The 20,886-nt window shown below is 52.4% G+C and overlaps 7 protein-coding genes across 7 annotated transcripts; 4 read left to right on the forward strand and 3 right to left on the reverse strand.

Annotated features, from left to right (window-relative positions):
• Positions 1 to 44: 44 nt before the first annotated feature.
• Positions 45 to 1,803, reverse strand: pdh3-0 (Pyranose dehydrogenase 3; the record flags this gene model as incomplete). Its single annotated transcript, XM_036643577.1, has 2 exons — positions 45 to 1,190; positions 1,258 to 1,803. The coding sequence occupies 2 exons, from the start codon at positions 1,801 to 1,803 to the stop codon at positions 45 to 47; spliced, it is 1,692 nt and encodes a 563-aa protein (XP_036490249.1).
• Positions 1,804 to 3,971: 2,168 nt separating this feature from the next.
• Positions 3,972 to 5,688, forward strand: aglD-1 (putative alpha-galactosidase D; the record flags this gene model as incomplete). Its single annotated transcript, XM_036643578.1, has 2 exons — positions 3,972 to 4,428; positions 4,484 to 5,688. 2 exons carry the CDS (start codon positions 3,972 to 3,974, stop codon positions 5,686 to 5,688), a joined length of 1,662 nt encoding a protein of 553 aa, XP_036490248.1.
• A 432-nt stretch (positions 5,689 to 6,120) lies between these two features.
• On the reverse strand, positions 6,121 to 8,402 carry CGCS363_v011730 (Ankyrin repeat domain-containing protein 50; the record flags this gene model as incomplete). The annotated part of the gene is made up of 2 exons (XM_036643579.1): positions 6,121 to 6,159; positions 6,210 to 8,402. The coding sequence occupies 2 exons, from the start codon at positions 8,400 to 8,402 to the stop codon at positions 6,121 to 6,123; spliced, it is 2,232 nt and encodes a 743-aa protein (XP_036490444.1).
• A 1,376-nt stretch (positions 8,403 to 9,778) lies between these two features.
• Positions 9,779 to 10,551, reverse strand: TRX2 (Thioredoxin-2; the record flags this gene model as incomplete). The annotated part of the gene is made up of 3 exons (XM_036643580.1): positions 9,779 to 9,934; positions 9,998 to 10,416; positions 10,476 to 10,551. The coding sequence occupies 3 exons, from the start codon at positions 10,549 to 10,551 to the stop codon at positions 9,779 to 9,781; spliced, it is 651 nt and encodes a 216-aa protein (XP_036491024.1).
• A 295-nt stretch (positions 10,552 to 10,846) lies between these two features.
• Positions 10,847 to 11,958, forward strand: SPOUT1 (putative methyltransferase C9orf114; the record flags this gene model as incomplete). Its single annotated transcript, XM_036643581.1, has 3 exons — positions 10,847 to 10,870; positions 10,924 to 11,045; positions 11,100 to 11,958. The coding sequence occupies 3 exons, from the start codon at positions 10,847 to 10,849 to the stop codon at positions 11,956 to 11,958; spliced, it is 1,005 nt and encodes a 334-aa protein (XP_036491001.1).
• A 2,566-nt stretch (positions 11,959 to 14,524) lies between these two features.
• Positions 14,525 to 17,503, forward strand: Ank1-0 (Ankyrin-1; the record flags this gene model as incomplete). Its single annotated transcript, XM_036643582.1, has 1 exon — positions 14,525 to 17,503. One exon carries the CDS (start codon positions 14,525 to 14,527, stop codon positions 17,501 to 17,503), a length of 2,979 nt encoding a protein of 992 aa, XP_036491002.1.
• A 436-nt stretch (positions 17,504 to 17,939) lies between these two features.
• Positions 17,940 to 20,444, forward strand: CGCS363_v011734 (putative S-adenosyl-L-methionine-dependent RNA methyltransferase RSM22; the record flags this gene model as incomplete). Its single annotated transcript, XM_036643583.1, has 1 exon — positions 17,940 to 20,444. One exon carries the CDS (start codon positions 17,940 to 17,942, stop codon positions 20,442 to 20,444), a length of 2,505 nt encoding a protein of 834 aa, XP_036490465.1.
• Positions 20,445 to 20,886: the final 442 nt, after the last annotated feature.

Genomic DNA, 20,886 nt, shown 5'->3' on the forward strand with positions numbered 1-20,886 from the left:
TATTGCGCAATGATCATTCTGTACTGACTCGGTCCGCAACCATACTAAAGACGGGACCCCTGAAATCCAGACTTCACCTGGTAGATATCGTTGTGGTCCTCCTTGATCAGGTCAGCGCCCTTCTCCGCAACCATATATACAGAGTTCTGGATACGACAATCCGGGATCACAGGAATCACGGACGCATCCACAACCCGCAGGTTCTTGATCCCATGGACCCTCAGCCGCGGATCCACCGCGCCCTGCTGGATACTTCCGGACAACCTCGCGGTGCCACACGGGTGGAAGGCAGTCTGGCAGCGGTCAAGGACGGCTCTCTTCATCTCCTCGTCGGACTCGAGCGGCATCTCCCACGGATACTCATCTAAGACAACGTCCTTGAATCCATCGCCTTTCTTGAGGAGGTCGTACGAGAAACGGATGCCCTCGCGCATGGCGATGATGTCGAGGTCATTGGCGAAGAAGTTCAGGTTAATGTTCGGCCGCTCCAAGGGATCCGCGCTGTTCAGGGTTACCTCGCCTGGGTCAGATACGGGGCGGACGAGATCGACCACAACGCTCATGTGTTGTCCGTTCTTGGGGATGGGGTAATGCCACTGGAACGCTGTGCCGAACATGCACACGAAGTCGAGCTCGAAGTGAGGCTGGCCTTCGGAGCAGAAGAGGTCTACGCCACCGTTTGCCGCTTTCGCCTGGCGGTATATCGGATCTCGCTCTAGGTACTTTTCGATACGAGGGAACCCGACCATCTCCAGTAGACCGGATCCCATGGGGCCAGAATGGTTTCTGTTGAATGCAGACACGGTCGCATCATGCTTTGGACCTTTGCGGAGGAGGTGGTCGTCCATGCCATACCCATCCTTGACGCGCAGGACAAAGGGTACGCCGGGGTGATCGAGGAGATTCTGGCCAACATGGGGCGAGTCGACGATGGTGTCGATGCCGTATTTGGCTAGGTGGTACGTCGGGCCGATGCCGCTGAGCATGAGAAGCTTGGGTGTCTCGAACACGCCCTGTGACACGATGACTTCCCGTCGGGTGAAGAAGCTCATCTCGTTGCCGAAGCTGTCAATAACGACAACTCCTTTGCAGGTGCGGTTGGCGCGGTCGATAATGAGACGTTTGGAATGCGCCCCTGCGAGGACTGTGACGTTGGGTTTGTTCTTAAGGAACAGGTAGCTTCCAGACCGCTGACCGCGATAGATTGTCGCAGTGCGTGAGGCCGTTCATCTCTCCGTCGTAGATGTTTTCAGATACCTTCTCGCCCATGGAGGTCCAGGCTCTGGTCAGCATCTTCCGAAAAGGCTCCATCTCGGGGAGTAGTTCGGCATGAGAGATGGGTAGCGGGCCACCTCTGCCCAGCTTCTTCATCTCGGGAGGGTAGCGGTTGACGTCGTCATGGTACGTTGCGCTCTTCCTCAGGTACGGGACAAGAGGCTCCCATTTCCATTGGCTGCCGCCGAACTCAGCCCAGCGATCGAAAGTGGGCTTACATCCGGGGACCCAGGTGAAGTAGTTAAGGGAGGAGCTTCCTCCAAGAGCTTTGCCGCGGGTGTTGGGCTTCTCAATACGCTCGTAGTCATTACGCTTGACGAGAGTGGTCTTGTAGGCCCAGTCATATTTGCTGGATCGAAGGTTCATTGCCATGGCTGGGGTGGTGATCTCTTGGACTTCCTGGGGATTGCCGGGGCCGGCTTCGATCACGAGGATGCGGACATTGTGATTTTCCGCGAGACGACCAGCTACGACGTTTCCTGCCGTGCCGCCGCCAACAACGATGAAGTCGAATTGGTTTGTATACATGATGCTCTTTCTGTCGACCACTTAGGAACTGGTGGATGATTTAGATAGTTGCACAAATAGATTAAGCAACGATGCAGCACTCCCACATTTCATGTTCTCAAACCATGAAACCCCTCTCGCCCCCTCTATCTCGCCTCACTTGGAGCTATTTGGGAACGCTCATTGGAAACCAAATCAGCGTCTCGTCATAATTTCGTATCAGAAAACTTTGTATCGTAAGCCGATGATAGCTGGGAAATACGCTGTATCAACAACCTCCAACCACTCCGGTTGTCCCGCCTGCGACGCGTGTTGAGACTCAACCCAAAGCAACCTCAAATCACATCATGAGTTATCTCTTAGCTACTGGCACCTCGGCGTGTCGGCGTGGTGACATGAAAACCGCCGGAAACGAAACTCTGCGCAGGTGAAACTTCCGCGTCAGCAGGAGAAGCTCTCGCTACGAGATACGTCTGTTGGGCTTTTGGGCATCGTAAGGCGATCAATCTGCCCATTTAGCCTTTCTGTCAGATCATGAGCTGTTCGGCACCACTTCCTGGTGTGGTCAATGTGTGCTTTTGGTGGTATCAAAGCGTTCCTAACCGAAAGCTTTCTCATATGGACATCCTGTAGGGGCAGAAAATCTGCCAAAATGTTCATCCCGAGAGTCCATCTTATCAGATCTGACGAGAGGCTCACAAGCCGAGCTGTGTATAACAAGAATAAGGTAAAGTCTGGCCGGACCTATCGAGCGTGCAAGGCCTCAAGATGTATTTGATCGTGTTAATGCTGGCTTCTCAGACAAACTCATAGCTGACAGTTGCTCGAAATCAAGAGCTGCAAGCCTCCCAGTACGATGGCTTTTCGATGAGGACTTCTCCTTCGTCACCCATTCCCAAGCTAGATGTGACGACGATGTGACGTATGGATTGAGTTTCGGGAACTCGGTCGTTCTTGGGACAGACCGGTCTAGCTGCCCTCGGCAAGGGATTGAAGCTTTGCCTCCACAGACGGGGAAGAGGGTCCGTCCGCAATGAATGTCGGCATGTGCATCCTGAGCTGTCTTCAAAGTGATCCACTGCGGCCCTGTAACTCGATCCCGCGGTGGACATGCGCTAGTGCTAATTGCTCCCAGTCGAGTGGCTATCCTAGGTCTTGAGAGCATCGCGACTGAGGCTGCTTCAAGAAGGGCACCAAGTGCCCTCTTCCTGTTCATTCTCAAGACCGTAGTATCGGCCACCAAACTTCCCCTTTGCACGCTCCTTTCATGGTGCTTCTAACGCAGCGACTATTCAACAGCCAACGCGTAAGTAATTCGGTTCCATTTCTGTGCTTGGAAAACCAACAGACGTTGCATACGCCCGCTCCAATCATTTCCTTCATTTAGAGCACAACGTGCTGTGTCTTCATTGCAAAGCTCACGATTGTCACATTAAGGGGCTATCCCGTCGGATCCAGCATTGCTACCAAATTGCCTCTTCTTGATGATTCTGGTAATCATGATTCGTGCTGCTGTCTAAATCAAGCTTGTCGCTTGCGCCCGCTAACGCCGGGGTAGCATCGACCGATAGCCTAGCTGGGCTGGCACAGTGGATGAAGCTCGCGGGGAACTCGCACGCGGGGCATCCGTAGATCTGACGAACACATGCGCACGGCTTTCGGCACGAGTAATTGTTTGGGGGTGGCTGAGGGACGTCAAGCGCCCAGTTTTTGGCTAAAAAAAGCCAAGAAAAGGGGCTTCCCGAACCCCTCGGAAGATGCCTCCTGAGCCTCGCAACTGAATGAGTAAATGCGAGGGCAATGCGCATGAATAAACGTGATCGTCTTGGTTATCTAATAGAGTGCCATCAATTGACGTGACTTTTGGATGCGCGCATCACTTATACAGCCAGTGAGATTGAGATGGTCAATACGAGTTCCTATTGCAGATCCCCTGCACTGACATGACCGGAACCTGCTATTCTTACCACTTCTGACCTAGGTGTATGGGATCATGGGCCCGAGTTGCTTTCATTCGATTGGTGCGCTACAATCCACTCTCTAGTTGTCGCGCACCCGCGCGGGTTCCGCAGAGTCAGGAACAACAGCGAGATCTTGAAATTCGAGAATAATAAAGAGTACATAATCCTCTATGACATGACCATACAGGACACTGTCGGTCTATCGTGTTAAGGATACTTCTGCTCATCATGGTCTTCTCAACATTCATCGCCCTCGCCCTCTTGGGCGCCCCACTGGCAGCGAGTCAATCATTCCAGTCAACGCCTGTAATGGGATGGAACTCCTACAACCAAGTCTCTTGCAGCCCGAACCACGACAAGATCGAAGCTGCGATCAACTCTTTGGCAAGCCGAGGTTTCGTCGACGCAGGCTACAAGTTCTTCCAAATCGACTGCGGCTGGGCTTCCAGAGACGGACAGCGCAATGACACCTCTGGCGCCTTGAAGATCAACTTGGACGCGTTCCCGCAGGGTCTTCAGCCGCTGAGCGACCTCGCGCGGTCGAAAGGCATGAAGTGGACAATGTACTCTGATGCCGGAGAAAAGATGTGCGATCCTGAAGTTCCGAGTCCTGTCGCTGGCTCGCTCGGTCACGAGGCCGTCGATGCGGACTTCTTCAAGAGTTTAGGCACTGAATATGTCAAGTGTGAGTATACGAGTCGGAGTCGCTCAGGAGAATATTCCGCTGACTTGCCCGTAAGACGACAACTGCTACGCTTCTGGATCTAGTGCGGACGACAACGCGCCAAAGTCTGCCAGAGACGACTTCGTGACTCGTTTCACAACCATGTGGAAGGAGCTTCAACGAGTCGGCATCCCCGGTATGCTTATCTGCCAATGGGGAGTTCCGTTCTCGTCGTCAAGTGGTCTCCAAGGACCTGCACAGTGGACCAAGGGCCTTTCCACATCATTCCGACTGTCTGATGACATCGCCACCGGTTGGGGCAACGTCTACCGCATCTACAACCAGGCAATTCACATCGCAAAGTCGGGCATCATTGGGCCAGGACACATTGCCGATGCTGATCTGCTAGAAGTCGGCAACACTGGCATGACGTTCGACGAACAAGCCACGCATTTTGCCTCATGGGCAATGCTCAAGTCTGCTCTCATGATCTCCACCGATCTCGCCGCGTTGTCAGACGAAACCGTCGCCCTCTTGCAGAACAAGGACCTGATTGCCATCAACCAAGATCCGGCAGTCAAGCCGATCCAGCTTGTTCAACGCTGGACCGGAGACCGGGACCTCTGGGCCGGAGACCTCGACAACGGCGACGTCGCCGTCCTCGTTGTGGACCTCACCAACACTGCCCGTACTCTGGACGTGCAGCTTTCGCAACTCAACATCACTTCTGCCACAATCAAGGATCTCTGGGATTCTAAGACGGTTGATGGTGCTACCAGCTTCTCCAAGCAGGTCAACGCTCACGGATCTCTGGCCTTGCGTCTTTCCAACGTCAAGCGCGCCTCGGCTCCCGCGGCCAGCTACACCTACGTGTCCGCCGCAACCGGCTCCTTGTCGTCGGGCGCGAACACCCAGTCTTGTTCCGGCTGCGCAACCTCCAACAAGGTCGGTAACTTGGGTGGATCTTCCGGAGGTCGTGTCGTTCTCTCCAACATCCGGACTTCACAGGCGAAGCAGAACGTGCTATTCGACTTCATCAACGGTGACATCGGGTACCTCGGTGGGGGTAACAATGAGCGTACCGCGTCAGTGACCATCAACAATGGTGCTGCGGTGACGGTCAGCTTCCCTCTGAGCGGTTATAACTGGGACACGGACGTCTTCAAAGGCTACGCTGTTGAGCTGGCAGGATTTGATGTCAATGGCCCCAACACTATCAGCATATCTGGAGTAGATGGTGGGTTCGCACCGGATTTGGACAGGGTTGGTGTGGTAGCGTAACGTTCGTGATTTGAAGTGTAAAATTTAGTTAGCAGAGTCGCTTCTGCTCGTGCTAAATAATGAATTGAAACGAAATGTTGAAATGTCGTCCTCGTGTCACATGAAAATGAAATGTGATGAGAATACTGACGCAAAGCTCACAAGCTAGCGTCTTGGATCTGTTCTACATTAAACAGATAGTTTCCTAATTTGAGCCCCTGAGAAGCAAATATTTAGGCGGACTTCTGTTTCCCAATCTGGGAAAAGAAAGGTTACTGCTGCGGTGCAGAGGATAGATAGATGTCCTCTCCAAGGGTGCTTAACATTACCGCTACTTTGAGTCACTAAGTAGTCCATTCCATAGATTGACGAAAGTTCGTTATCGCGCAAAGATATAAGGATTTTTATGAATGACCTGTGTCGATATATTACCTCAGATGGAATTAAGGACGCTTACGCCAGAACTTCAGTTTGCCCGAACCAAGGCTTCCACTAGATCCTTCAACACGACTAGAAAGCTGCGACACAGGCCTCTCACTTACATGAAGATCCTGCTGGGATGACGCCTTGTCTCCATTGGCCACCGTTTCGATAGAACCACTGTCCTTCAAAAGCGCCGAAGCCGAATTATGCCCCTTCTCAGCGGCCAAGTTGAGTAGCGACTGTCCTTTCGTATCTTCAGCTTGAATGTTAGCCCCTTTATCGATAAGAAGACGCATAAGGGGATTGTTGTTTCTTGAGGTGGCGTGGAACAAAGGCGTCCAGCCATTGGCGTCCCGCGTCTTGATATCGGCCCCCCTGTCCAACAGGTATGTTGTCAAGACGTCATCTCCCTTCATCGCAGCAATTGTTAGAGGAGTTTTCCCACTACTTGTAATCGTTTCTGGGTCAGCACCCCTAGTGACCAGTAAACTCGTCAGATTGCGGTTGCCCTTTGCCACGGCGACTAGTAAAGGAGTCCAGCCCACTCCGCAATGTGATTGGGCATCGGCCACTGCGAGGCCTCCATGTTCTTGGTGTACCAGAGACTCTAGATTCATCGACAGCTGAACATCCTTGATCTTGGCCTCGATTGAGGATCCTAGATCGAGGAGAAGCTTTGCGGCAGAGGTATTGCCTTGAAGGGTTGCTGCTAGAAGAGGCGTGACCCCTTGGCAGTTGACAGATTCGATATTAGCGCCTTTATCAGCGAACATCTGGATAACTTCTTCATGACCCTTCGATGCAGCAATCGACAACATGCTGTTATCTTGGTCATCTTTGGACTCGAAATCAAATCCTCCATCAAGGAGAAACTGGATAACGACTTCACATCCTGAGACTGTCGCCTCTACTAATGCCTTTCTTGACATCTCTGCCAAAGAAATATTCGCAAAAGCATCGCTGCGGGGAAGCAACCCGAAAAGGAGGGTCCTTGTTAAGGATTCATGCCACTGGCTGGTGGTTTCCGTGTGGAGGAGATCTTGCGTCGCTTTGACGTCTTGGGATAAAGCTTGTTGGTATTTTTTGAGCTTTCCGTCTTGTTCGTCGAGATGTTTGAATTCTCTGGTGGCTTCCGTTAGGCCCTCGTCCAACATCATCTTCTGTACTTGCAGTTGGCTGAGCTGTGTTTGAATTTCCGCAAGCTGCTCTTTGTACAATTGTATTCCATCCTCCTTTTCTCGAATCTGGCGGCCTATGCTAGACCTTTGTGAACCAATAGATATGTCTTCGAAAAGCAGATCACGAAGACTGGCTTTTCTATCTGCTTGAGCCAGCGCAAGAGTCACGTCGACGCTGTCTGTTGGAGGCTTACTAAGGAACGAAAGTCTCAGGACAAACATCTGATGGGCCCCAATACGCTCCTCGTTGAGAGTGAACAAAATGTTTGAGATACCGTTGCTGGCACTTTGCCTGCCAAAGGTGTTCTTAGTCATGCTGCCGAATTTGGAGGCAATAATCTTCAAATCAGTGTCTCTAGACGACGTCATGATATGGCATCGGGCATGGACTCGTGGATGAATGGAATGGTTGACTTCGAGTTCCAACATGGCCACATAGTCGCGACACTCCTCTCGCTTTTGACGAAATCGAACCCATGTCTTTTGAACCTGGTCGTGCTTGAAGTCCACCGTCGTATTGATGGTTGCGTTGTCTCTTTCCCAGCGGTCCCTGGGCTCCACATCGACCAATTCTAGCCCGGTGTCATGAACCGAGTCTTCCACGTAGAAACCGTATCGACGATTGAGACTGGTGACTTTCTGATTTTGACGGTCGTTGTAGATTCTGACAAGCTTGGACGGGCCCTTTGTGCCAACGCCGCGGAGCAGCTTCCCAGGGTGTCCGTCTGGTCGAATATACTCTTCGGTTGGTCCATCGGAGCTAACTCCGAAAAGCGGAATGCCGACAACAGACTCTGCATCGTCTTTTGGATGACAGTTGAGCAGACCGAAAGTTTGGTTTGTTGCTGTGATGTAAAGGCAGAGGTGAACCCGTAAATGGCCTCCGAAAACATACGATGGCCCGACCGCTGTTCCTGCTTGTTCTCGACATACGATATCGCCGCTATTTGCGAATTCTGCGGGGTTAGCTGCCAAGACGCCCCCGAAATGGATCTTGCCGGTCGTGGCTTCGCCCGGCCCGTCGTCACTGCTACTCAAATTCCATGCCAAGATGGAATTATCCGTGTTGCGGCGCATTATCTCCTCTTGAAGCCGCCTGAAGGCTTGCTCGCCTTCGCCATAGATCATAGGCATAGTAACACCAAAAATCCCAAGAAGACAATAAGCTATGTCCTCCTTTCTTTTTGTGACCCTCTTCGCGGCCCAGGACATACGTTGAGCGACGCTGGCCTCTCCTAGTTCGGTGCCGTGGAGAAATGGCCGAGGGATCCCTGTGACCTGAGCGAGTACCATGGATAACTCGCGTTTGGTACCCAAAGATGACCAGTCGCAACTATAAAAGCGAACGATGGCGGGCGTAAGGAGCTCTTGGAGTGTCCATCCTCTCTCAAACCAGCGACTTCGTCGAAATTCAGATTCTGGGTGCGACACATCATCGGCGGCCGAGGCGTCAGCAAGAAACGCGTAACACGTGGCGGCCTGCTGGTACCATGCGAACATAGAGTTGATAGCTTCGCTTAGTTCCGTTGAGTTGGCCTTATCGATGCAGCATGTGTCCACCCAGGCATAGTCGAGTCCATCCTGCAAGGCCTGCCTACAGCATCCATCAAATTTATCTCTACCAACTCCTGTTTTGGAGCAGCCAGCCCCATGCTGCAAATCTCGGAATGATATCTCCTCTTCATCGCTGCCCCATGTATGAGATAGGATCGCGTATCGTGGCAGACGTTGGAAGAATTCCTCCAACTGTCCAGTTCGCACATTTATCAGACGCATCGATGCCTCTTGTTAAGGGGTTTGCATCGTGTCCGGTAGATTGCGTTTCGGCTGGTCGCAGCGTAAAGTACGACTTCTGAATGAAATATCGTTAGTATGGATTCCAGACTCCGCCGAGGGTTGTGGGACCGACAAGAGATCTTACAAACCTTACACCGTTGGTGTCATGTATGTGCTCACGGATCTGCTCGTCATATACTGGCCACAGAATTTCAGGCCTTAGGCGAGAGTTGTTAAAGGGAGCGTTCATTCATCCGGGCATGACTTCGAAGAAATATTGTTCAGACCAACGGTTTGATGGAAAGCTACTCAGAGCCATGCGGCGATTGGCCGCCTGATCATGTGCCACACAACGAATTATTGGCGAGTTGAGGGGTAGATTCAGCCGCAGACCGTCGCCCAATGGCAACGGTGTCCAAAAGGGTTTTCACAGAGCCTTGCCAAACGTATTCCCAAGTGAGACCTTTGTCGCTCATCGGTGGGTAGTTGTGCGACGTTGCAGAAGCCGATGATTGGACGAGAGACGTGAGCGTGTAGATTGCTTGGCGTAAGACAGGCTCTGGCTTCAAAGAATTGAGAGTACGAAGATCCCGGAGAAGACTAACGAAATTGTAGTATCTGCCAGGCGAAACGATACATGGTATTATTATAATGCTAAATGGGGCTCTGTTGGAGCATCTTTCCTGGTTGTGCATAGCCCGTCAACTCCAAACTCCATAATTCAGATAAACATGTTATTCATCGCCACCAAGATCCGCCAGAGTCTTGATTGCCGACGCTCTAGGCGGCTGTCTAGCACCGGGCGCGGCGCCTCTGCTCGACTTCATTGGCGGCGGGGGTGGGTTCACCCGGTTGAACTGTGACATCTCGGCCGCCTTCTGCGGATCGATCTACCAGTCCGTCAGCAAACGGTTCTTCCCCCCATCGTCGGCGTTACCCTGGAACCAACTAACCGCAAATAAGGAGACAAGGTAAAGACCGATAAAGGTTACCAGGCCGCTGAACAGCCCGCTGAGCTGCCACTGAATAGGACGCTGCAGGCTCGCGCGAGCAGCCTTGTCGCCGCCGAGGGTTCGTCCAGGGGTGCTGAAGGAGGCGCCGCTGCGACCGCTCTTGTCTGGGAGCTTGAGGGCATTCTGGATCGCTTGCGTCAGGGCGGGAGGGTTCGCTCCCTTGATTGTCTCGACTGCTTGGCCGCCGTGGAAGATGATAAACGTGGGCATGGCGCTGACACCGTGGGTACGGGCGATGCCGGATTGTTGGTCGACGTTGATCTTGCAGAAAGCAACCTTCTTCGGCTTCGAGTATTCTTTCGCGAGGCGTTCGAAGTGCGGCGCAATCATCTTGCAGGGACCGCACCAGTCGGCGTAGACTGTCACAATGGTTTGTCAGCGGGTCCGGAAGCGCGGGGGAGTGATTGTAGGCACTTACAGTCGGCAATGACGACATTGGTGCCGCTGAGAATGCCCTGCCACTCACCGGCGGACTGTACACTGATAAGGCTCATGATGTCGAGGTGAGATATAGGAAACGGGAGTCAACGTAGCCGACTTGAAGTTGAAAGGAACAGCTGGGTCGATGTGTAGCTGACGGAAGCTGTCGCGACCTGGTCCTAGCGGAAAGGTGGCGGCTGCCAAGAGTAGAAAGCGGTCAGTTGGCGATCCGTCATTCTGCCGGACAGGGGTCTGGCGTACCCCGGAATTGATACCGCCCACTGCGGGACCAGCTCAGAAAGTTTTTGGGAACCGCTAAAAGTTGCATCGACTTGCAAACCACCATCAACAGCTCTGCAAGTCGCCGAAATGTCTTACGATCAGAGAACAAAAGTAGGGCAGCTGCAGCTTTGATCCTCTCCGGGAACTGAACTGACTAGCAGCAGCGCAGAAAAACCGGCGAAGACGAATATGTCGACACCACCCAGCCGTCGGCCAAGTTCTACGCCTACCCCGGAGGCCGTACGTGGACCGTCTCGGTTGCGATCCCTACCAGTATAATCGCAGAGTACGTGCTGTCCGGCCTACACGCTGCGATGTGAAGCTAACTTGAATCTCAAAGTGCCGTCAACGCTGAGCGCCGCACTGCCGTCGCCGGCCGCATCGCCCGTGCCCTTGGAGTCTTCGGCATCGACGAAGTCGTGATCTTCGACGACAGCCCCATCGAGACCCGCCCCAAGACTGTCGACAGGAAGGCTTACACCGGCGACATCGATCCCGGCCACTTTCTCGAGCATCTCCTCGGCTACCTCGAAGTCCCTCCCTTCATGCGCAAGATGCTCTTCCCCCTCCATCCGAACCTGCGCCTCGCCGGCCAGCTCCCCTCCCTCGACATGCCGCACCACCCGAACCCGGCCGATTGGATGCCCTACCGTGAGGGTGTCGCCAAGAAGGGAACCCCGAAGGGCACGGAGCTCGATCTAGGTCTGAAGACGCCCGTCATCATCGAGGACGAGGTTCCGCCCAACACTCGCGTCACGGTTCAATTTTCGGATTACGACACTGAGAAGGCCGAGGCATGCGATCCGGCAGCGCCTAGAGAAGAGGGGGGATACTACTGGGGATACAGCGTGCGCAGGGCGGCCTCTCTGTCAGCATTGTGGACAGAGTGCAAGTACGAGGATGGTTACGACATCAGCATTGGCACGTCCGAGCGTGGGCGTTCCGTCGGCCAATCATTCCCGTCCACGCCGTTGGACTTCAAGCACTTGTTGATCGTCTTTGGCGGCCCTAGAGGAATCGAGTATGCGGCGGTGAACGACAAGGAACTCGACATGGTTGATGTTTCTGGGGGAAAGACAAAGGAGCTCTTCGACCACTGGATCAACGTCCTCCCAGGACAGAACAGCCGGCAGATCAGGACGGATGAAGCGCTGTTTATCGGACTTACGGAGCTGAGGAGACTCTGGTTTAACCAGTAGTGTTCTGTCATGTATGTCACTACCTCAGACTGCATTGTGGCGGGCATATGATACCCAAAATAAAAGTTGTCATTTAGTTCAATTCGGGAGTTAAACATTGAACCTTCGTGTCTGTGCTCTCGCGGCAACACTCCGAAGGAGCATGGCAGCCAAAATTGTCTATCGTTCGGCTGTCCGATGGCGAGGGTTCGACAACTACACCTCATCCCAGAAACAGGCAGATTATTGATCACGTCGGCATCGATGATGGAAGGTGAAGAAGAACTGCGAAGGCCAAATTCGGCAGATATATATGCCATTGTGCGTTACAGTGAGTTTATAACAGAGAGCTTTGCTGCAGCCGAAAGCGACGCCTGCCTAATATATTTAGAGAATATCAATCTCTCATATAAATATCCAGCCACAGCCACCCATCAGTGAACTGTTGTCCATGTATGACAGGTCATCACACACTACCGATAAGGACAATCAGTGTAAAGGGCACAGTTGCGGCGAGTCAGCTTCTGGCCTAGCCAATTCGCATCACACTTGCATTGCGTGCAGTCATGATAGTAGCAAGCCCCTCCATCGTAGTAACAGCTCATACCATCTTCAAAGAGGCACAATTTCTGCCAGACAGTTAGGATATTAATCACATCGAAAAGGATAAGCGCTATTTACCCTAGCAAAGAGCTCGCTGCGCGGAGCTAAAGACACGTCTTTTGGAGAAGGTGTCAAGGGGCTGGCTGCGGTGACAGCCGCAACCACGAGAAGAAGATGTGAAATATGTCTCATCTTGTATGGATATATGGAATTGATACCAGTTAGAGGCGACTTGTGTTGAATGTAGAAAGCAAAGCAAAGGATGATTCACTATGAGCCATGGGAGTTAGGCGATGAAGGCCCGTCTTATATAGAGAATTTCCAACAGCCTCACATCAATACACTTCAGATATAGTGCTTCAATTGAGTCATAACAATAAAAGCCACTCAAGTTATCTAGATGAGTACAAGGTCATGGAATTTTCTTATTAAACTTAGTTGCTGATTGCACATCAGATTTACATTACCTCGGAATTATGTTGCCTCTTTAGGCGGAGAATTCACAAGTGTCTGCAGCCCAGACCCAGTCCCATACATAGCACGTCAGCATCATGTGCGCGTCCCTCAGCATATCACATAATAGGTCCAAACCTTCGTGCAAAAACATAGAAGGAGAATAAGAGAGAGTGCACTAAAAGATGAGAGGTTTTCCCCAATGGATACAAATACGTCTGGGTTGAGTTCGTTAGTAGTCAAGCTCAGTATAAGTGTTTCCCAGGCCAACGAGATAGTTCGACTTATGCCGTGGTTCATTAGTGTGCCCTTGGATATCGACACCAGGCTCAGCGAATTTCAAGTGCCTGGTGATATGGTTAGGAGTTTACTCGAAGCGGCGGCATTTTCTGAATAATTGTCTGGCTTTGCTGCGGTTAGGTAATCAGTCGTATCCATGTCAAGACCAAAGGCGCTGATAAGAACATAGTGACTACTGAACTTTGCGACTTATCGTGCTATGATATGCAGATGGCTTAGAACGGATATAGCTGCATATTTGCGGAGCGGAGCGGCTCTTCGGCTTTGACGAATCGCAACACCGCCTCGCTTCTGCATGTTTTAAGGCGCCATGCTTACCCCTCCCTCTGTGCGAACCATTTCCGATCGGACCCTTTCTTGTCACTTATTTGATGATTCTTTGCCATATTGGACGGTCGTTTATTCAATGTGGTCTGGCGATCGCCGACAATCCGGAACTCACGACGGTTCAATTCGGCTCGCCAGTTCAAGACATGCACCAAGCAATATAGCATCGATCTCTTCAACAACGTCCCGAGTCACATAGCCCACTACAGCATCGGACCAATCTGGAAAGGTATACCGCACACAATTCTCCAGGTGATCCGGGGATTCTTCGACTATGCGACTCATCAACGTCAATACGGGAGCATTGGAGGATTTCCACAGAGACCCTCCTCCCTACGCCATTCTGTCACACACATGGGGGCCAGATGAGGAAGAACTCCTCTATGACGATATCAAGACTAAAGTTACGAAACCTGGTATAGGGAAATTGAAACTTGACAGGTGCTGCGAACAAGCACAAGAGGATGGCCTTGACTACGTTTGGATCGACACTTGCTGCATCAACCGAGCGAATGCAACTGAATTAGGGGAAGCTATCAACTCCATGTACCGTTGGTACCAATCATCTCATACTTGCTACGCATATCTCGTCGATGTAGACGAGGGAGACAGGAACTTTCACGATAATTTCCGCGCGAGCCGTTGGTTCTGCAGAGGGTGGACTTTACAGGAACTCTTAGCTCCGAAGGATGTGGTATTCTACGATAAAAGCTGGCGGCATCTGGGATCGAAGCACCAACTTGCAGGTATCATAGAGGATATCACAGGAATTCCGCGTCCATTTCTTTTGGGACTCGCCGGACTTCAATCGGCCAGTGTTGCGCAGCGGATGTCTTGGGCTGCGAAAAGAACCACCACGAAGGAGGAAGACCTTGCATACTGCCTTTTGGGGATTTTCAACGTCATGATACCGATGATTTATGGCGAAGGTAGCCAGGCCTTCACTCGTCTCCAAGAGCAGATTATGAAGAAGACACCGGACGATTCAATCCTGGCTTGGGGGCTTTCTACAGACTCATCTCGCGTGGAGGCACGGACTGGAGACGTCAATAAGTTTGGAGGAGTTCTAGCGGCCACTCCTGCAGCTTTTCTCGGCAGCGAAACCATCGTGTTCGGCGGTAACCTAGACGCGACTGGTATTCTAGGTGGTTTTCTTCACGCCAAACTTGGCCTCTATACTAGCAAGGATGAGCAAGCATTCGGTTTATTGAACTGTCGGCCGAGAGACAGCACCAAGAAGGTTGTGGGAATCCCATTATGTCGCGTTCATCCCGGAGAAGATTCCGACGAATATATTAGGCCGCAGGGTGGCAAAGCCTCCCTGCTATCAACATCGAACACCAAGACCTCCAACACGAATCCGAAGTCTATGCGCATTCTAGAATCTCTTCAATTTGACGACGAGGTAGCCTTTGACCGAAGACATGGGTTTTGCATCGAAACACCCTCCAAGGGAGAGCTTGTGTTGGTCGATGTGCAACCGCAGGAGAGATGGGAGAAGAAAAGTTCTTTCATTCTTACAGGAGCGGATTTCTCACGAGATTCAGTGCAGCGAACATGGTTGAAGTTCCGTCATGCGGCGTCTTTTTCAGAAGATTTTGTCATAGCGCTCGAACTTGAGATCAAAAGCTGCCAACCAAAAGCTCGGTGCCACGTAATGACTGTGTCGAGAAATGCAATCCTGGACGACATCACAGGAGAGGCGAGCATTAGGGATTATGTCTTCGGAAACACAAGCGCTCATACCCAATTCTTCAATCTCGAGGCAAAACTCACACAAGAACAACTTGGGGCTCAGCCTGTGTTCATGGTCAGATTGTACTCAGTGGACTCCCCTTCAGGCATTAGTGTTGACGCAAGTCTTGAGCTCTCACTCATCGACCGCGGCAAACAGCTCAAAAGATTACTGAAAGAGGACAAACGTATGCGTCCCAAGCTTCTAGAACTTCCAGAGTCAATCCGGCAAAAGACAGCCGCGGTAGACGAAACAACAGCAAAGCTCAAAGCAGTGCAAGAGGAACTAGACCGATTGCAACAGAAGAAGGACGAATTGTCGGCCCTACTGGAATCAACTAATCAAGAACTGGCTTCTCTCGTTGACGCGAACCGAACACTGGCAGAAAGGGAGACGGAAATATTCGATTTCGTATCATCAGCTGGAACGCTGCCTCCACATTGCGGGCAGGAGAGGGCGTCGCAATGGCTTGAAAGCATCATCGACCATCTTTCAGCCAGCGCACCAAACAAAGATGCCACAATCAACGACATGCCTGACAGGTTTCAACGCACATTTATGCAAAATGTCGCAAATGGAAATTTGGCAGCACTGAGGTTTCTTGCAGGAAATCACATCAACATTCGTTGTGAAACGACTAAAGGGATGGGAACGTTGTCGATGGCAATCCTCCGCGGGCACCTTGCTGCAGTATCTTGGCTTCTTGATCAGGGGATCAATATTAATTCGGAAGATGGCGAGGGAGTCACGCCACTCCTCAGAGCAATTTCTCATCGAGACCAAGAAGCTATTACATTACTGCTTGATCGCGGCGCATCCATTAACGCTAGAAGCTCCGGGAGAAACCAACGCACACCGTTGGCTATTGCTGTCAGGAGAAACGACGAGCATATTTGCCAACTTCTCATCGAAAGAGGAGCCGATGTGGATATTGCTGACGAGTTTGGACTCACGCCGCTGGCTCTGGCAGCTCGTGAAGGCTATTCAGCAATTCTTCAAATTCTGATAAAGAGTAAAGCTGATATGGAGCTGCAAGACGAAAAAGGCCTTACACCGGCGTATCTTGCAGCGCAGCAGGGCCATCTGTCTATACTTCCAACGCTGATAGAGAACGGCGCCAATATTGAAGCAAGAGATCAAAATGGTCGAACGCTTCTGGCATATGCAGCAAGCAAGAACTATGAGGAAGTGGCAAGGTTGTTACTCGATCAGAAGGCTCGTATCGAGGCTTTGGACAACGAAAACCAAACACCTTTGGCACTGGCTGAGCAACTGAAGCACAAAACCATGACCAGGTTGCTCCTGAACCGCAAGGCCAATGCCGAATTTAGGGACAAGCTCGGACGCACGTCTCTTGGAAGAGCTGTGGAAAGAAAAAGCCTAGACACAGTGAAACTCTTGCTCGATCTCAAGGTCAATGTCGAGTCCAAAGACAACTCCGGCTACACCGCACTTGCCCTAGCCGCTGAGAGCGGCTACATAACAATATCCAGGACTCTAATCGAGGGAGGAGCAAATGTCAATCCCACAAACCACGCTTCAGATACACCCCTCAGTCTGGCGGTGAACCAAGGTCACAGATCGGTTGTTGAGCTTTTGTTGGATCACTCAGTCGACCTTGAGTTAGCCAACGCACTTGATGGCTCAACTCCGCTGATGCAAGCTGTACACAAAGGCTACAAAAAAACGGCAAAACTGTTGCTGGAAAAGGGAGCGAAAGTCAACTCCAAGAACAAAGATGGCCTGACTCCGCTATTCATCGCGATCGAACAGCATCGGTCTTCTCTGGTGCCTATCCTCTTGGAACATGGCGCTCGCACCGACGTCAAATCGAATGATGGATTAAACCCCCTGTATTACGCCATCAAGCGGAAGGACAAGGATTCCGTTCGGTTGCTTGTGGACGGAGGAGCGGATACATCCAAGCTGAAGAGACTGGCGCCGCCGTTGCAGTATGCAAAAGACCTCATCGCTGATGAGGGCGCTCGCAGCACCTCGAACACAGATGGAGAGGGTGAGGTTGCGGACTTGATCAGCATTGTCAAGATTCTCCAGAAATTTGAACCTCTCAAGTCTTCGGGAGAAGCAAAGACGGGCAAGAACGGAAAACAGCCAAGAGGTACCAGATCTCCTCGACCAATGAACTGAAAGAGGTATACAATCCCATAGAGGACATTGACTACTGTCGTGAAATACTTGCCAAGAGCTCATGTCATTCGCCGTGTTACGTGGTAGGTATGAATGGCTGTTTGCGATTAGCGGAGGTCTATTTGGAATTCATACATACTGCATGAATTTTCTCTTAGCATGAATATGAATACGTGAAAATCTGTGAGGAGATAAATACAACTCATTTTACGCAGAATTTTTGAGAAATCAACAACGGTGAAGGCAAGTGTTGTGGTTCTGTTATCCATGGATTGAATACTGGACATGAGTTGGCCAATGATGTAGCCCTCATTTGCAACAGGTGGGGCGGCAGTTTTTTGAGCTTGAGGTCCCCTGCCCAAATTTCTTGCGACAAGCTCCATCGCCGCTTTAAATCTTTCACCACCTCAATTGCCACCCCGCCAAAAGCGCAATCATGTTGACCGCAGGTGGTCTCAGAAATGCTTGCCCTAGCTGTAGAGCTCGTATTCTGAGCTTGGCAGGACAGCGCACTCCAGCAACAGTTTTCCCAGGACGATCAGTACCTTCGAATTCTTCGAAGCTAGCTGCATCACGATCGGTGGTGCGACCCGCTGCCCGCAGACCCCTCACGACAACATCAAGAAGATTCCAAGACAGTGACGCACGCCGAAATGATGCGAAAGACCTTACACGTGCTGCCGATATCGAGACGACCGTTCGGGAGGCGAAGCAGAGATTTCGCGACACACTACCGAAGGGCTACCTGAGCGAGGAAGAATACATGCTATACGAGCGCTGGTACGGGCCGCCACTGAGAGAGACCACACCGGAGGATATTGGAATCGAGTATCTCAACGAGAAGACATCCGAGGCGGCAGTGCGAAAGGATGGATCTGCAGAACCTGCTCTCCTTCGACGGGGCGAGGGTGGCTCCTACGAGGAGGTATCGTACGTGCGGAAAGGCAAACGAAAAACGCCTGACCAGATATTTGAAGAAATCGTGGAGGACAACCTTGCCTCTGAGCTATCGACCGAGGTCGAACCTGCGCAAGAGCCTGCGCCCGATGCCGAGCCCGAACCCGAAGAGCGAGAAAACTACATCAATGTTGTGGCAAGGAACAGGAGGGAATACGATGCGCTTATGAAGCTGCAGAAGGACTTTGAGGCCAGTGCCCGCGCATATGAGGAGTCGGAGAGGGCACAAGCTCAAAAGGAGGACGAAGAATTACGAGACGAGGAACGAGAGATGGACGAGGATGAGGAGGACCTCGACGAGAGGGAGGATGGAATTCAAGACCAGAGCATCTCCAATCGTGCGAGTCGCTTGCATCCTTACTCGAGAGAGGGCCACTTCTCGACAAACCCGGCTACGGTCTCCATGCCCTACACGGGCTTCATATCACCAGTCAACACCATGCTCAGCCGTACCGATATCAAGCACGTACAAGAGGCGGCGGAGAAGGCTTTCGGAGGCCCTGGCCTGCCCCATTCACCGGCGACACCTGCTTCCAAGATGAACCTGCCGCAGAACCCCATTGGCATGGCTGTCTGGCAGGCTAGGATGTCAGAGATCGATGCGGATGCGTTCATCTCTACGTTCTTGCCGCCTACCTACGCCTCTGCCATGGCCAGTCTGGTTGAGGTTCGCAAGCGCCTGGGCACGGAGTGGATGCGCAAGCTATTCGAGAGAGGCAACGGCGAGGGACCCCGCATCCTTGACGTTGGTGCCGGTGGTGCAGGTCTCCTGGCTTGGCAAGACATTATCCGCGCTGAGTGGGAAGCCATGCAGTCCCGTGGTGAAGTCTCTGGTCGAGGTCCTCCAGGCAAGCAGAGTGTGGTTATTGGAGCCGAAAAGCTGAGAGAGCGCATTTCGAAGTTCCTGCAGAATACCAGCTTCCTGCCTCGCCTGCCGGACTACCTACACTCCGTCGACCAACAGGAGCAGCACATTGATGCCAACGAGACCCCGCAGCCTAGGAAGATGTTCGATGTCATCATCGCTTCCCATTTGCTTCTTCCTGTCAAGGAAGGTCACAGACGCAAGGCCATCTTGAACCAGATCTGGTCCCTGCTTAACCCCGAGGGTGGTGTTCTCATCGTTCTCGAGAAGGGCCAGCCTAGTGGCTTCGAAGCCGTTGCTGAAGTTCGCGACCGCCTTCTTCAGGAGTTCCTCATCCCTCCAGGAGGGGAAGAACTCAAGGCCGAAGAACAGGACCTCGACCCATCGTTTGAGAGAGTAAAGGAGCACGGCATGATCATCGCGCCCTGCACGAACCACAAGTCGTGCCCGATGTATCTTGTTCCTGGTAGGAGCAAGGGGCGCAAGGACTACTGCCACTTCACCCAGCGCTTCGTCCGCCCGCCCTTCCTACAGAGGATCATGGGCGCAACGCACCGCAACCACGACGACGTGCAATTCAGCTATGTTGCCATCCAGCGAGGTACTACAGCCAAGTCAGGCCCTCTCGCCGGCGACAAGGCCACCACTCGCGCCTTGGAAGGCTACGAGGATGCCGAGACCGCGCCCGACATGCTCTCCCTACCGCGCCAGATTCTCCCGCCCATCAAGCGTCGCGGACACGTTACCCTCGACGTCTGCACGCCCTCCGCGAAGATTGAGCGGTGGACCATCCCGAAGAGCTTCAGCAAGCAGGCGTATCACGATGCGCGCAAGGCGAAGTGGGGTGACCTGTGGGCATTGGGCGCGAAGACCCGGTTGCAGAGGAATGTGCGCCTGGGCAGGCCGGAGGCCGAGGATGACGGCGGTGTTCGCGCGCAGCGGGCGAATGCTGCCGCTCGCAAGAAGAGGAATGTCGTTGAGGTCGGCATTAATGAGCACGGCGTGATTGGCGACCCCGATGCTATCGAAGCGCGCGCGCAGCCGCAGCAGAGACGGAAGAGCAAGAGAGGAGCTGCCCTGCATGATCTCAAGAAGCAGCTGGCGGAGAAAGAGGACTGAAGGAATCACCATAAACTGTAACAATGACTGTGTATCATATGGGTGGGAAAGGCATCAAAATACTGTAACAACACCACGGATTATACTACATACATAGGCACGGGGGGAATGAGGGCATCATGACTGCGCCAACGAGCCGCCACTTATCACAGTTCAATACCACAACTCAACTGAATGACAACCCATCTTATCTTTTGCACCATTGATCTTTTCATTGTGACATGCAGAACACAGATTACCCCTCTACCCCTCCATGCGCAGAGGCCGTCGACCGGAGATGCTTGAAGCAGCCCGTGCCAGGGGGACGCATCTCCGGCGACGGCTCCGCGGGAGTCGGGGCGAAAGCCGCTGATTGGTCACGATGGGAGGTGCCGATAAAGGCCGATAAGACACCGCAAGGGCCGGCTGTCGGGATGGTGTCATCGCCAGCGAATGAAAAATT

This window comes from Colletotrichum siamense (genome assembly GCF_013390195.1).
Source record: "Colletotrichum siamense strain Cg363 chromosome Unknown KSG_Cg363_contig08, whole genome shotgun sequence".
In the NCBI taxonomy this organism is placed as follows: Eukaryota; Fungi; Ascomycota; class Sordariomycetes; order Glomerellales; family Glomerellaceae; genus Colletotrichum; species Colletotrichum siamense.